The following is a 17,662-nucleotide window of genomic DNA, read 5'->3' as shown; positions in this document are numbered from 1 at the left end:
GCCCATTTAACTCACTCAGCAATTGTCTTACTTCTAAGTCCAAGACAATCTCAATGTCTTTATCTAGATGTAGAAAAACCACACCATTTGTACATAAAAAACACAAGGTACTAGATACAGTCTGCTGTAAAAAGTACAACTGATCACTGACCCACATCAATAAGGTTCTAAAAGATGCGGAATTGGGCCAGGCATTGGCAGCTGTTTAAAAAATTGCAAATTTCCCTGGTTTCCATGGAGTAAGGGCCGTTGCTGGGCACGTAATTATGACACCAGTGATCACTCGATTGTTACTACAGCCAAAAGTATTGGTCGGAGAGCAACGCGATTTGCACCATTCGATTTCTCGTCACAAAATACGTCGGATTAGCCTCTTACCAGCAGCACTGAAACAGATTTTCCACTTTTGCATTTTTGCCTGGTCATTTTGTTAATTGAAATCGGCTACACTGTACTATGTACCATCGCGACTGGTCATTACTGTATTCAACTTTTGACTATAAGTTATGTGCCCTTCGGTAGCCCAGAAGACGTCAAATCTTTGGGCTAAGCCCATTTAACTCATCCAGCAATTGTCTTACTTCTAAGTCCAAGACAATCTCAATGTCTTTATCTACGTGTAGAAAAAGCACACCATTTGTACATAAAAAACACAAGGTACTAGATACAGTCTGCTGTAAAAAGTACACTTGAACACTGACCCACATCAATAAGGTGCCAAAAGATGCGGAATTGGGCCAGGCATCGGCAGCTTTTTAAAAAATTGCAAATTTCCCTGGTTTCCATGGAGTAAGAGCCGTTGCTGGGCACGTGTCAAAAGTTTGGGTCATGGTGACCGTGCTGATGAGACGCGCACACTATTTACCTCATCTACGGAAGCCGCGAAATACGTCATGCAAATGACATGGTAATATACTAGATGTGGAAAATGAAACAAATACATATCTGAAGACATTCACTCATGAAACGGAAGAGATCAGTCATTATTCGTGTTTAGAGGGTAAGACGTCGAGCTCTGGCCATTTTTCTCCATCGTTTCTGGATCACAGAGGATCTATAAGGGTAGATGAAAGGTGAGCAGGATAAACAAATCCCTTGCCTTTCTTCTAACTGGCATTATCAGTCAATTCGTCTGCGCCGCTCTTTTGCTATGAAGATTGGGAAAGCTCCACAAAGACCTATCGATCTAAAAAAACGTCAAAATTATTGATCCATATGAAGCTAGCGGAATATAAAATAGGGTTAACCTATAGGGAGCGAGCACAATAGGTTACCCTGATTAGCTGTGTTAGATACAAGCGTAACATCCAAGAGCCTCAACCTACTGGAAACCCATTTTTCTTATCTGATAAGACAACCCTTGACTTTCTCATCAATCTGTGTTATAGCCCTTGATGCCTTTGATGACCGCCATTCTGTCATGTCGTTGAAAATAATTTAAGAGGAAAGAGCATTACTTGCTCTGCAGCCAAATCAGAATGTAAGAGTGACATTTGTCAGAAATCTGCCAATTTGTGCTCGACTGTATCTTTCTTTGTACACAGTGTAATAGTCAACTCATCAAAATAAATCCCAAGTACGTATAACAAACCACAAACCACTACATAAATCCATTCCAATAGTTTCTAAGTAAATTTTAAGACACTGTTGTAGGCTAGAACATGCAAAACTTTTAGCATTTCCTATTTTCTGACCTCTCAGGGGCACTCTACCAACGTTATTAGAAACTTCTGATAATGATATTGTCATATCAGTCGTTCCAAGTGATTTTGTGGAAGATAATTTTCAGTGGCACATCTCTGAACTCTGGGATTTCCAAATACCACAGGTTTTGGATGCCTATTTGGTTAATTCTAGATTAATGCACATTATAATTTAGGCATCTAATTTTGACACCTATAGATTTATATGAAAAATGGCTAGAGATCAGTAAGTGTTAATCTGTGCAGTTGTTTTAGCACGTAATTACATACATCCAAAAAAATCTTTATTCTGCATATGATGAAGATTGTTTTTACTCCTTGTGATATGTGCACTTCAAAATTCTGAATGCCACGTCTACTAAATTGCGCCTAATAAATTACAATTAACATCACTTTACACAGATCTTTTTAAATCATGTCTTTAAATGGTGTACATATTACCGCACATAACGCCATACGCCATAAGTAATTTTACATATACGAAAGCGGTCATCTTAGTGCTCGACATAAACCACCGACGTTTGACAAGTTATTGACCAGCTTTCTCACGTGATATGGTATGCACAGCCTCTTTGTGGAAGACAAGTGCAGGCCTTCAACGAACGTTACACTAGTCATGCCGACATGTGGCAACACGAGCGTAGTCGATCGTTTATAGTCACCAGAATTAACCCCAGTTATATATATCCCCAGTGCGTCTTGACAGTTATTGCTATAATATTGTACCATAATTGAAGACACGGAACATAAAGACTGAAACCAGAGCAGCGACGACTGTGGTGGCTGGCAAATTGTCACATGCAACCGGTGAAACACGACCTCTTGTCAGTTTACCCCAGTCAGGGCCCCACTCCATCTGTTCATGTAAATGCATAAACATATTAGCAACTCACACGTCCCTAGACACAAGGCCCAAACAGAACTAGGATTTCAGAGAAAACTGATCAGGTAAGCCACACCCAAAGTTTACATGGGATAGACTCAGACAAAATATACAGTGATGTTAATTGGAATTCATTAGACGTCACAAGTCTAGAAAGACTACAAATGCTGTGTTGCCATAACATTTAACATACAATCACATTAAAACAATGTAAAGCTCCACCTGCGTGTTGCGAGTTATAGCAGCATGTTGCGAGTTATAACATCGTGTTGCGCGGGGATACGTTTTTGTTTAGGCCTACCTCATATACAAACGATTTAGATTTCCTTTCTAAATTCACAGCGAACGTTTTTGTTATTCAAAGTAATGATATTGTGGCGATTTTGCTAGAGACAGTATATTATTTCATATAATTGCATGGGAGGTTAGGGGTTAATTTTCTGCCTTGTCCATAACGTAGACACAGGTTTTACCTGTAAAATGTCAATTTTTATGGGTTAGAGATATCCTTAAATTAAATTAGAATTTTTGTGGAATATTTTGAAATATATATTTTTTTTTTTTAACATATAGAGACAGGGTATTTTGTGCACTCATGAGAGCAAGTTGTTTTTGGCGCCTTGATATAACTTTTGAAGGACACAGTTTCCGTGGAGCCCTGTCCCTTCCAACGTAAGAATTTTAACACTTGATGACTTAATTAGAACACCATATTTCACGTATAATACACTGACATGATGAAGGAGTTTCTCTCCAAGCTTGGTGATCAGATATTGTTTGACTAGGTTGCAAACAACAGTTTTTTTTTTTTTTTTTTTTTTAGCGACCTTAAGTTTGGCGAAACATCCGCCATTGTTAATATTTTGAAGTGACAAATTCGAGTAGAGTTTCCATTACTTTTGGACATATTCTTGCTGTAACAAACCACGTACGGCATCTTTCCAGTTAAAACAACATTAGTACTCACTGACTGTGGCATGATTTTGGCACAAAACGTCCTTTATACCAAGTTTAAGACACTAAATCATTTTTTGTGGTTGTTGTTGTTGCTTCGCCGCGCACGATCGTTGTTCATGGTGAACTGCCGCTAGACGAGGTTGTCTAATTTACGACATCCTTTAGTGTTAAACTCATATTGAAGAGTTTCAAAAGGGGCATTAACTTGTATTTGCGAAAGTAAATAGTTTCACTCCACAGGCTCATCTCCTTCCTACCTACAAGTTATTGTTCATCTTTCCATTATTAAGAAAAAGAAAAAAAATGTGCCATGACAGTAGATACGCATGTACATGTATAGTATTTCTATACACAGATGTTGTTACTTTGGTATTAGCCAATCAGTGCTCTGAGTACCATCCTTGGTACTCATGAATATTTATGAGCGTAGACTATAAATACTGGGCAAATTCCCACTTTTAGTCCCAGATGATCTCGGACCACCGTCGTGTTAACATTTAAATTTCCACCTAGTTAGCTTTCTAAGGCAGGTATTTTACATGTATATAAGCAGTGTGAAGTGGTAGCTAGATAAGTTGTCAGCACTGAAGTGGGATTTCAGCTTTAGAGCATACCTAGAGACAGTGGGACTGCTAGTTCCAAATTGTGACACAAGTGTTCCCAGGCTGTGGGACTGACTTTCCCAGGCTGTGAGACTGATATTCCCAACCATGATTGAGACAGTATATCTCAATAGTTTGTCACTGGGATTTTCTGGACCAAAATTTTATAATTCCCAAGTATGAGCTGAAACATTTATACTGGGAGAATTTGTGCATAAGTGCCCCTGAGCAATCGTGGGACTGGGATTCCCAGTTTCAGCACAGTGAGACACCGAGTCCCAGAATTTGAAACTCGTTTTCCCAAGTTATTACTGGACCAATTCTGGAACTGTTACTCCCAGAGAAGACCTGAAAGTATTATTTACGGATAATGTCCACACACATGGCTGACATATTGTCTATATGACACCAGTAGGACATACCACTATCACAGCAGTACTAGGTTTAATACCTCCCTGAGATATCCCTAACACAGTTATCTGAACCATCTGAAGTACAGATGTTGTGCTTGTACACAGTACTGGCACTTTTACCTATATATATATATCAACATACTCTTGTCACTCTATTTTAATAAAACTGTTGCTGCTGTTTGTTGAACTTTAAAAATCGGACTTTTCTTGGTTATTCGAAGTTCAGAGCTAACTAGTGGTTTTCCCAAACATACTACTGAATGACACGGACTGACCGAGCTGACATTCAAAAGAATCCATAGTAGCGAACGTCTCCAGCAGTATACAGATATTGTTCCAGAGTTCGACACTGGGTGATTCACGCTACCAATATTGTGCTTTCCCCTGTAGTAAATGGTGTGATTTGGAACTGGGATATCTGTATCGTTAAGAAGATATATACATAAAAACAAAATCGCTACAATATTTTTGTCAACATTCAGCTGACATATTAGTTTAAGCTGAAGATACAGTTTTTCAGGTCTGGTCTGTGAAAGAGATGAAAACACTACCGAAAAGATTTAAACCGTGTATTGTGAATCATACATGTGGAAATGACAGACAAAACAAACATTGTTATCTTAAGAATAGACGAACACCATGATCTACCGTTTTATTTTAAGACCCAAGAGATAAAAACTATCGACAGTTAAAAATACTCGGCCATCAAATTTCATAACAACGGCAAATACATTATCGCAAAAAATATGATGTTATTGCCAAAGGAGCAAAAACAACATGAGAGTTATTGAAAAAGTTACATCTGCCTAACATAGGATTGTATTATAAAACTATCTGACGAAACAGTGAAAACGCTGTTATTGTCCGCTGAAATATGAACTTTAATAGTTTTTTTACGGGGATCCTAGAAAATCTGCCAGTGCTCAGAATTGAACCTGCACTTTCTTACGGCATTTGGGAGATTTTGTATTTGGATCGCCAACTTAGATGTTACGCCAAATTCCCCCTATTCAAGAAACTTGACGGGATATGGTTCAAGGCGTCCGTTAAAAGGAAAAAGGCAGCAAATGAAAAAGATAACAATAGTCATTTAGTCAGAATAGAGAAACAGATCTAAACAGTAACAGCCGTATTTTCCCGACGTGGATGTTAATTCTGTATGCCAGCTTTTGGGATACGTCATATTACAAAGAAACCGGAAGCACCATTCCGCGTCACTCGTACCATGAACGCATGTATGACTAAAAGGCATGCCCCACGAGGTTTTGGGTTATGTCAGTAGAAACAATTCCGATATCTCAGTTCTGTAACATCACCAAAATAGTAACCTGACAGGCCTCCTTCACGCTGAAAGATTTATAGCGTTCCAAACTGCCTTTATTGTGTGTAATGTTGAGATGGTATGTTTTTATCTTATTGCAAGCTATTTAGCAGACAGGCCTAGGTGTTTAACTAAGTAAGGGAGACTACTCCCTTAGCGGTCGCGTATGTACGGTTTAGCAAAACTTTCATGGTTCAGTGCAAACTTTCATGGTTTAAAACAAACTAGTTTTGTTTGTTTACTCGGCACGCTCTTGCCTTGCAAACGGTGATATTTCCACCTAGCCTAACGCAGAGCATTAGATAGATTTGTTAAACGCACACGAGTTAAATGCTGATGCACACTAACGATTTTTTGTGGGTCTATTGGTGAGAATCGCCTGAAGCCAATTACAGAGGCATGAAAAAATGTGAATGAAGCGTTATCATGCAGCATTATCACGACAGTGTACATAGCTGAATGTTGAGTTCCCTCTAACACTATTCAGGCGAGCTAACTCAGTGATAGACAGGTGGCTCAGTTGGTTATCGCGCTAGCGCAGCATAATGACCCAGGAGCCTCTCACCAATGCGATCGCTGTGAGTTCAAGTGCAGCTAATGCTGGGTTCCTCTCTGGCCGTACGTGTGAAGGCCTCCAGCAACCTGCGGATGGTCGTGGGGTTTCCCCCGGGCCCTGCCCGGTTTCCTCCCACCATAATGCTGGCCGCCATCGTATAAGTGAAATATTCTTGAGTACGGCGTAAAACAGCAATCAAATAAATAAATAAATAAATAAATAAATAAATGTTAGACTGTGCTCGATGTGTTGTCACAGAATTGTTAATTATTTTACGTATTACACCACTCATATGTCCTAAATTTGTTGTAAGAGTTACTACTTTAACTATTTCTCTAAATGTGTCCAGTTGTCCGTTACGGATAAAGTAATATATTGTTACATGAGTGTACCATAGTGACGAAAACTCGAGTCCTTGAATGTCTGTGATATATTGGATTGAAGTCAGTAGATGAGCATTGTGTCACGCATAACTGAACAATCAAGATGTATAAACACATAGCTACTTAAGTAATATGCACGTAGTTACATTGTGCAGGTGTAATGGTGACCTCATCGGAAAACATACAGGTTTGTGCTTTCTGTGTACTTGTGTACTGTATACCCTATTTGTATATAAGGCATGTTACTCGTGTCATTCATTAAATGATATCGATTTGCCAGACAATCCTCTGTTGATGGATAAAATACAGTTGTAAATCTGTTGTAACTTGTTCCAGCATTAATCCCGTACCATAACCATTAACTCAGATGAATTAGTGAATCTGATGAATTAGTATTCTCATCACGGTCAGAGTTCGAATCTAGCATAGCTTTGTTTTTGTAGTGCAATGTACTAATTCCCATGTAGATCTGTTCATACCATTCTGAATGTATGTGCCAAATGTCTGTTTAAGTCATGTCAAAACATCTGTATTCGATGTATTGTATCCAGTTATACCCATCTCATGTTTGTTACTTTCAGGCCACCTTGTAACTGGCCAGTCACCGTTTTAGTATAGCTTATTATAGCTCAGTAAATCACTAGCCCACCTTTGTTGGTGCATGGTGTCAATTTGTGCCTAGTGCTGTGAAGCCGCACACATGTATTTTATGTATCCTGGCCATATTTGTTCTGTTGAAATACAACTATGCAATTTAAGGAACAAAACATGTATTGTACTACGATATGTGGCATTGATCTGTTGCCACAGTGATACAGTGGTACAAATAATGAAGGTTTTCATGCACACACTAACTGAACAATGGAAATAGAATCGGCTTTGTTTCCAAAGAAAATTCGAGAAAATGTCTGTATCATAATATGACGTTCTGGTGCAATACATTCTCTTTAAGGTCGTGTCACAATGAGGTGGTGTCGGGTCCTCCATTACAGGCAGAATAACTGATAGGCCGTTTGTGGGTGTAGATGACCAGTGAATTGTACTAGAGGACTATTGGTCCCTTACAAGAAAAATAAAAATAGAAAATGAATAGACCCATTTTGCAGCCTTTGGTGTCCATTTTGTCAACAGACGTTATCGTTTAGTATTCTGTTTGTGTAATCTATTGTGTAATTCTTATTGATGTCTATTGAAATAAATGTGTACGTGAGAAGTGTACTTAAATCAGTTGTGATATCAGGCTTACATTGTATGTTTCCAGTCAATCACGTAGACATAGACGTACAACATACACCGACGACTTATGTACCAATAAGAGTAGCAGTAATTACTTTGTACTAAAACACCACGTGATGCGTCCATTCAGCTGGATTTTTGAACCTTAGTAATTTCTGACATAAACCGTTGGAAGTTCTGCCAGGATGGTAGCGGTTGTGAGATTTCCCAGCATCTGCCAGGTTTCCACCGCTGTCGTATAAGGGAAATATACATAACTGAGTACGGCGTAAAAGTCCAATCGAATAAATAAATAAATCAAATCATACAACAGTGCTTACCGCCGCTGTATAGGTGAAAGCGTAAAGTACAAGCCAAATATGTGAACATGATTTTTAGAAGTACAAAAATAAATATATGCTACAGACTGTTTATTCTCTGATGCACGTGCACCGCAGAGCGCAGTCTCGCGTTTCATCCGGAGTTCTAACCTACACAGCATATTTCACCGTCCTAGCTATATTTCCCATGTAAACAGGATTTACCCGCGCATCCTGTCAAAATGTCACCTTTCAACACACTCCTTAATGTCAACACTTATACAAACTAGGCCATTCAAAATGGACGAGACTACAACGCCCAACGAAAAATCTGGACCTGCCTCCAGAAAATATCAGATTGTTGTGGTTGTAGTGCTGGTGGTGGGGTTCACGGTGGGCCTCGCGGTAGGCTTAAGCCTGTACTTTCAGAAGGTGGAGACAAATGCTGTTCCCAGTCCCACTGGAACGATAGCCCGCGGAGAGGTGCTCGTCAGCTGTCAAGAGGATTCACAACAGAGAGAAGACGGGTGTCTGGAGAAAGGGTGAGCCAGTAACTACAAATTCAGAGACAATCTCTGTGTTTCTAGGTGTCCTATGTCAAGTTGTTCCCAAGCGTCAACCTCGGTAAAGTAATACGCTATAGGTATGCCGCCACAATGAGAAGGCGTTTGATTAATGGCTACAATTATGGCAGTCAAGCTAAAATAACCCCAGAATAATGAATAACCATCTCATGTATCACCTCACCTAAGTGCATGAAGTCATTAAAATCCCCGCTTCCCTCGAACATACATACGTATTTACGTATTTACCCATGGGTAGTGCGATGACCTATATCTATCCCGTCGTAAATGTTTACTGTGTCATATTCTTACACGCAACTGACATTATTCAATCAACATTATTTGGTCTATATGGTTTCACTGCCTTGCACACATCCCTTCCTAGCATACCGGAGTCTAACGTTACCCATACTCTACCTTACAATGTTATATAAGACTTACGTACAGCATCAGAACAGTGTGGCACCTGGCAAATGCTCACATATAATCGATGAAAGGCGGTCTCTTGTCATTTTACCAGAGCTAGGGTTTTATTCTAACTGTTTATGTAAACGCTTAATTTGTTGCAAATTGCAAAACCATGGTTAACAAACAGAAGTCGCTGAGATATACATTCTCTGCACCTGTAATTCCGTATACGGAATACCTTTGTGGTCATCGGGCTGTGTACAATGCTGGGTAAGCCTAAATAAATAAAGTATGACACAAAAACACAATTCCAGTCTAATATACTGACACTTTAAGTAGCGACTGTGCAGAAAGCCTATCTACTTTGTGATAACATAATATACAGTAAATCTGCCGCAAGAAAAATCTCAGACAGTAGAGTTAGAAACTATCGTAACTGTGACATGAGTCAAATCGCACCTTGCAAAATAAAGCTGACATGGTTGAAACGCTGGCTACGTACAGCGTAGTGTGACTTTGTGATAGCTGGCAAATGGTCACACGCAACCGGTGAAGTACGGCCTCTTGTCAATTTACTTAACAGTTATTCTAACTGTTCATGTAAATGTTTACATGGTACCAAATTACACGCTCCCTAGCACCAAGGTTTAAGCCAAATTATGCAGTGATGAAAATTGCAATTTCTTGGACATCACTGATGTAGAATAACTCAAAATGCCGTGTTGTCACCATGGGTAATACAAAACAACGTATAACACAAACCACCACAGAACTAAGAAAGTATATAAAGTACGACGATAGGACAGAATCATGCAAAGAGAAGCAGTCAACAGTTTTTATTGATGTTGGAAAGACGCAAGATATGTTCTAGTCGACTAAGAATATCAGTTGTCGATAGCAAAATATGTATCTCAGTTGCGCCTTGATTGCAACTACATGTATTCATATAGAATCATACATAGGCAGTGTATCGGTATTCCGACGGGTACAAACTTTGCCCACCTTTTGACCGATCTATACCTGTTCTCATATGAATACGATTATATGCAAAAACTATGAATGAGTAATTTTCATCAGGTCCGATCTTTCTCATTCTCTAAACGGTATATTGATGATCTGCTATATTTAAACAAACCATATAAAGCAAAGGCTGTGAAAGATATTTATCCACATTATGAAGGAATTTAAGGAATTTATGGATTTAAAGGAACCCACAGACTCTCCAGATGGTACATCTTATCTCCATCTGTATTTGTACAAACACTAAAGCGGTTTCCTCTCTCCTACAAGAGGGATAGTTTCAATTTTGACATTATAAATTATCCTTACTTGGACAGCAATACACAGAAAAGTCCTGCATATGGTGTGTACATATCTCGCCTTGTAGCATTTGTTAGATCCTTTGTGCTGTTTGACGATTTCAATCAACGTCAAACGTCACAAGACATTTCTGCAAAAACTAGTGTGTCAAAGTTATTCCATCAAAAACCTTCACTGCAAGTTTACTAAGTTTTACAATGAGTACAATTCTCTTGTAAGTAAATACGGACAGAGTGTGCAGAATCTTATATTATGTGTACATATGATATTCTTGCATGTCATGCGATTTGAATACTGATTTCACTGAGTCGCCTAGAACATACCTTGCGTCTTTCCAACATCATTGAAAACTGCTGAGTGCTTCTCCGTCCTATTTTCGTGCTTTATATAATTTTTTTAGTGCTTTTGTGATTTGTGTTAAACCTCGTTTTTGGCAATTCGCCTTGGCATTATTGACATTTAACGTCCTTTCTGGTTGACAGCTGGTATACAAATGTCTGTTTCGACGCACAGATTCTAACTATGTTATGCATTCCGGTGTTACGCCAGGAAATGAAAATCTATGGAAACAGGAATTTCGAAATGCGCGCAAACCAGATTCACGTTCATGTCCTCTGTTTTGATGGTTATCATGACACTTCAACAACCTGACTATTTTTTCATTCATTTAATTTTATACAGTCATATTTTCGAGAAATAGCAACATGAATTTTTTGAATGTCTTTCCAACATCATTGAAAAGTGTGGACTCCTTGTCCCTGCGTGACTCCATCTTAATTTCATTCCTTATAAACTTCCTTAGTTCTTTGGTGGTTTGTGTTACACGTCATTTGGGAACTGGCCTTGCCATTATTGACCCGGAACGTCCATTTTATTTGACGGCCGGTGTGCTCATGTTTGTTTCAACACTCATTTTCACACTCATTACAAATATATAACTTGTACAGTATTGAAAGTTATTTTCAAAGAAAATGTGCTTAACAAATGTACTATGAACACGGTCTGTTTGTTTGTTTACGTAACCGGTGAAATTCGACCTCTTGTCAATTTACTTCAGATAGACTTTTATTTCTAACCGTTCATGTAATTGAACGGTTTGAATAACTAAATATTCCTGTTAAAATTACTTGTATATTGGCAAAAAAGAGCAGACCAGGTGTTCCAAAAATTAGAAGAATTATGATATTGTATAAAACTAATTTGTTAACTTTACAGAATATGTTTTTCAAATTGACAATAGAATGTGTTATTATGTTATTTATGACAGGACATCCTCTGATGTTTGGTGCATTTAGAAGGGTATCCTGTAGTTTTTACATACTAGTAACTTAATATTTTGATATAATCTATCGTAGCATCTATCCGAATTCTATTTCATAAATTTATATAAAGGGAGAGGGGGAGCTGGGTGCCCTGACTGGTAAAGAGGAAAAATTAAATAGTCACACTTCTTACAGCGCATGTGCCACTGTCTACGCTCGCTTTACATCACTGCCTCCACTAAACAAGCTTGAAGCATGTGCGACACAGGTAAGCTTGTTTAGGCTAAGTCTCACCACTGGTATTCCGTCGAGAAACTTCAGAATTTAATCAGTAATTCATCAATAATTCATTTATGAATAAAATTGTTTCAGGTGTTGACTAGAATACTGTGCATGTATATACAAAATATTCAAATCAAAGGTTGAGTTTTTGCGTTTTCTGACATCACTTCTTTCACGATCAATGTGACCTAAGTGACCTCAGCCTTTCAACATTTTCGTACAAAACTGACTAGTGGTGGCAGTGGCGTGAAGTGAACGTAGACTGCGGCGCCTGCGCTGTAAGGAGTATGGAATAAAGTATTATTCCAATCACGTCCTCGCAGATGCATCGACGAGGTCTAGCTGTTTACTTCCAGGCCTCAAAGTCACTCTTTTGAAATCCGGTTTGTAATGCTGTTGTTAAGCACTATCTATGTGAGAACCTAAATATCATAGCACAGCATACGCTAGCCTTTGTACAGGCTGTGAAGAGCGCAGAGCGTCAATGTGGAAGATACCAGGCCTTGACAATGAGATAGTATGTAAACAGCTTAAGGTCGTCCACGTCTAAATATACATTGATACTGTATATCCTGTTCCCCCAAAATGTGTAGAAAGGAGTATTTCTACACTGACAGGTCTACGTGTAAACTACTGCGGGCATACACAGTGTATAAATTCTATGTACCATTCTATACACAAGTTGTTTAATGGGTTCCACAAATATATTTAAAAAGGTATAATGTGCATGTACTTTCTGCACAGCAACATCAGTCCCATAACTTAAAAGAGTACGAAATATTCTCGAGTAACAGCGTACAACACCATTCAAATAAATAAATAAGAGTATAGTGACTTCAATTTGTATTAAACCAGAGTTGATAGTCATGAAGCGTTGTAAGCACGGTATGCAAGCTGCAAGAAGTGCGTGTCTAGCTATGATACGCATTCCTTTCTTTGTCATGCGACAGTGACTAGCAATAATCAAAGCCTGCGCAAACGTTACAAGAAAAAAGTACAGCAAACCATCCACAGGCGAAGGCATTGATATCTTATACCTGGGAAGTTTGATCCGAGCTCAAGACTCGCATTCCTTTTCTTTTACGTTATGTCGCCATCACTAACACTTAAATATGATACATTGTACAAGAGATATCGAGTTAGACAGGAAGTCATTTTTAATATTCGGTTTTTAATTATAATGCATCCGCCTGTGTTAGTGGACAATCTCTATAAATTAAGATCCGTAAAACATCCTATGTAAGACAAAATGATATGTTGACTTTTGTACAGTTGCATCATATACACAACTCTTGTTTCACTAATATCAGTGCATCATTGAAACGATTTGCACTGACGTTACTAGTAACCATGATACGATATCACAAAAGCTAGGCGTGAATGGATATGCTTTTACAAAAATATTCCACACGCTGTGAATCATTCTCCGGCATTGGGGTCACGCTCCGCTAGGTAATTTTTCAAGTGCAGTTCGGGTCAGAGAGAAACGTGCATTGTCAACTTAAGCCCATTGGTTGATGTTATTGCTCTCACACTCAAACTGGGGTCTCGCCTAGAACGAGACGGTACGAGGTCGATTTTACTTTAGTCGTTGATAAAGTCAAGAAGAAGATTTCAAGCTCCTACACAGCAACTGCTGAAAAAGACTTTGTCTCTCTGGGACAGACTAAAACAAACTCCCAAACAGAGAGTATCACGCTATTGCTAGGTTTTATAACGTCGAAAGGCATTTATTTGTTTGTTGTCAAATGAAAGCGTTCTTTCGGTGATATTTATTCCTGTTTAGAGGATAAGACGAAAACTGGAGTGTCTTTCGTGTCTTTGTGGACGTTTCCAGACCTGTTTTTAAAGGGAGTTCTTGAACCATGGTATCTGAACAAGAAAAACTCATGGAAGAAAAAGCGGAGGCAAGGAGGAATAAGATCTGTGCTGCAGGCTTTTGTGTAGTATTCGCTGTGGCTATCACAGTGGGGTTAGCGGTGTATTACACCCGGCCTCCCCCACCCCCTCCATCGCTCCCTGAACCCCTCCAGCCCAGGCAAGAAGTGATCGCCAGCTGCCACATAATGGTGAACCAAACTAAGTCAAAATGCGAGAGTCTTGGGTAAGTCTTAAAATTGCTATGTGAGGTTTTGCCCTTCGCGAATCTTATTTATTTAATTGGTGTTTCACGGCCTACTTAAGTATATATTTTACTTATATGGCGGCAGCCGGCCTTATGGTGGTAGGAAACGGGACAGAGCCAAGGCCTTATACGCTAACAAGATATATTTACTGATTCATCTATTCTTTGATTAAATCATTTATCCGTTCAGTATGCTGAATCATTTATCAGCATGGACAAAGTAGCTCTCTGTAGTTAAATCATTCTGTCTGCCTGTTAGTCTGTCGGTCAGTCAGTCGGTCGATAAGCTTAAGGCGATAGAAAATCATCTTGTTTTGATACATCAGTTGTGATTTGTTGCGCCAGTTATCGTACTTAAACACAATGTTCTCCACGATATTTTCTAAATCTATGTTAAGACTATGTTAAGACTAAGACTCATTCTTATCTGGGTCAATCTATACTCACTTTTAATGCAAATGTTAAATTGGCAACATTTTCTTATTTTTAAAATGTAGAATGTAGATTCTAACATTTACAATGTTACGCCGTGTATTAATTCCTTGCAAGGTCGTAACGCATTTATAGATTATAAAATGTATAAAAAAGCACCAAAAAGTATTAATCTGACATAAAGTATAGTGTTAACTTACAACAATTTCGAAGTATATTGTAACGTTTTAAATTTCTAACATTTTAAAAAGTTTTAATCTAACATTATAATGCATTGCTTCCTCCACCACTGCCAAAAACTTGAATTTAACAATATTAAATTGATATATAACATTTCAGTTCTCAAGAGAGTATAAACATTCCTTTTATTTCCAGTTACATATATAGTACCTCAGTTTCATTGGTCATTAAACCTAAACAAGATAACTGTTATCATCTCACACCGATGCAAGTGTCAAAACAAGTTTGCTATACACACCCTAAAAATGTATTGGAGAATAGAAAACACATTATTCCAAATGAAACTCTTGAAATTCGTTTCTCAGTTAAGTTCGTTGGAGAGGACTTGCCTTCCATCATTATGACGTGCAAGCAAAATTTCGCCAATAACTTGCCATTGGTACAATCCATAAAACTGAATGTCTTAGTATACTGGAAAAATTCTTGAGCATGACGTTAGATTCTATTCAAATAAGTGTATACATCCATTACGGGTCATCTCGGTGCGCAATCAATGAAACTCTCCCAGCCTTAGTTCTCTAAAAGGATGTCAGATAGAGGTCAGTTTTCTGCCTTCTGTTCCTAATCGTATTCAAAAGCGATTGCTCTGTTGTTCCGTTTTCTTATGTGTTTCAAATAGTGTGCAAATATCCCCTTTGCATTATGTTATTCTGTTTTTATATTAAATGTAAAATTTGTATTAAATGATGATAATATAGCATTTTGGGAAATTCTATATCAGTGATTAATATAGTTACGATAATATAGATAGATAATGCATATTTTTTGAATTAATTCTGCTTAAGCCATAGTGCCAATGGGTTGGGGGGTCACCTGCTGCTATTAAGCAATGAAATAAACAGTTAGAATAAAACCCTAACTGAGGTAAATTGACAAGTGACCTTTCATCAACTAATTACACTGTCGTCGCCGCTCTGACTTTCCTCTCTATGCTGTAAATCTTATATATTGCAGTAAACACGTCCTGTTCGAAGCTGCTAGAGGCTTTATTGCGCACTAGGCTAGCTGTAAAATGTAGTTACACACTTTTTTCATCGTTTATAGTAACATAGAAAATACAGGTTGCGAATTGCATTGCGCAATTCTACACGTTGGTGATTTCGTCCCAAACGAATGCGATTGCGGAATTCCAACGTCTAAATATATCAACGATGTTACCTTTTTAAAAAATTAAAAATTATATCCTTCACAAAGGGGCACAGAAAGAGTGAATAGACACATGCGTCATGGGCGCGTCACTTGTAAGCCATACGGGTGTGATGTCTGGCTATTCAGAGGGAGCGATAAAAATGGCAATACCGTGCCCTTCCCGATTTCGAAATAATCTCCACTGAAGCACGACGCTTTCATATTGGACTGGTGCGTGTTAGGCCAGCTTTTAGCTCATATCTTTAACTTCAGGTTTCTAACTTATTATCCAAAGGTAAGGAAATGTCTCAGTGTTCACAGGTTCACATTTTTGAACCACATTTTCTCCACTCACTTGATTTTAACTGACAACTGACACTCAGTCCAGTATGAGATTGTTGCCGATATTTACGCCCTGAATAAAGAAATCATAGTCAAAATAAAAACAAACACCAAATATTGCTCTTATAATGATTTAGTGTCACTTATATGGTTTTACCAAGGGGAGGCTACTCAAGTTTTCTAAAGTATACTTTATTATTTTAATGAGATTTCATCGACTAACATGTTGAACAAAATGGTAATACTACACAAATGGCCGGTGTGAATCGAGGCAGCCATCTTGAGAATTTTATCCAATTAAACATGCTGCTATCAGATTGCGCGACCTAATCTGTGACGAAATCTTACCAACTGACGCCAAGAAGTGACATATGATAAAACAGAACTACTGCATAAGACATCATTTTGAGATCGTTTACAAGGATTGATTTACGGGCAGCCGAAGGGCCATTTCACACAGTGTTGTGGGACAGGTCTGTATCCTGTACGGACCACCACAGACGTAAAATCAGTTCATTTACAAGCCGTGTATTATTCAACGACAGTATCATAAATTTTGCCAGATAGCAGCATACGATCTCGGCCCAAACCGCTCTCACCTCCCTAGTAGACTTTAGGCCTACTTTGACACGCTGTTCAAACTATGCAAATACATTTTGGTCGTTCATGTTATAATGTTTAGTCAGCATGCAGTTGCTAAATTACAAATATAAGAATCAGTGAAAAACTCATTAGGGATGCAAGAAGTTTATAGACACGAGAGGACGGCATCTCATCGGACAATGCTTAAAATTAATTAAATCTTATAATTTTTTTTTCTCTGAATTTATTAGAACTGAAGAATTTAAATATTTTTCTTGGTCTTTATCGCATACAAGGGATGGTTTTTTTTCTGTTTTCTTTTATAAAATACAGTCAAATTTACTGAAAAACCGTGTTTAAACCGAAGTGCTTTCTATGACGTTCATGATAATCAGGTCAGCACTGCTCTCATCTTCGAAGGCATCACTACAAACTGAAGCATTAAATCCTATGACAGTCGAAAGCCTAGATCAGCATCAGTGGTGTTTGGATTTGTTTCAGTATAAGTCTAGATGTACACCAATCCTACTGTAATTTTTAAAAAATATTTAATAGGGACATTTCAAGCAGTGGAAGCAATATTCTTTCAGTATGTCCAATTCCGCGAGAAAGCAATTTATCATTT

General features: G+C 38.2%; 1 protein-coding gene across 2 annotated transcripts in view; it reads left to right on the top strand.

Moving 5' to 3' along the window:
- Positions 1–8,622: 8,622 nt before the first annotated feature.
- Positions 8,623–17,662, top strand: part of LOC135479549 (sucrase-isomaltase, intestinal-like) — a 41,443-nt gene continuing 32,403 nt past the window's right edge. Inside the window, exon 1 of one of the 2 annotated variants that reach the window (XM_064759429.1) lies at positions 8,623–8,895. In XM_064759429.1, coding sequence (XP_064615499.1) covers positions 8,654–8,895 — 242 coding nt within the window. In that variant the 5' untranslated portion in view covers positions 8,623–8,653. Of the gene's footprint in view, positions 8,896–13,743; positions 14,293–17,662 lie in introns of those variants that run through there. The other variant, XM_064759430.1, reaches the window with a different exon arrangement.

Source organism: Liolophura sinensis, chromosome 12 (genome assembly GCF_032854445.1).
Source record: "Liolophura sinensis isolate JHLJ2023 chromosome 12, CUHK_Ljap_v2, whole genome shotgun sequence".
Lineage (NCBI taxonomy): Eukaryota > Metazoa > Mollusca > Polyplacophora > Chitonida > Chitonidae > Liolophura > Liolophura sinensis.
The sequence above is the reverse complement of the archived record's forward strand: the minus strand, read 5'-3'. Positions and strand labels throughout refer to the sequence as shown.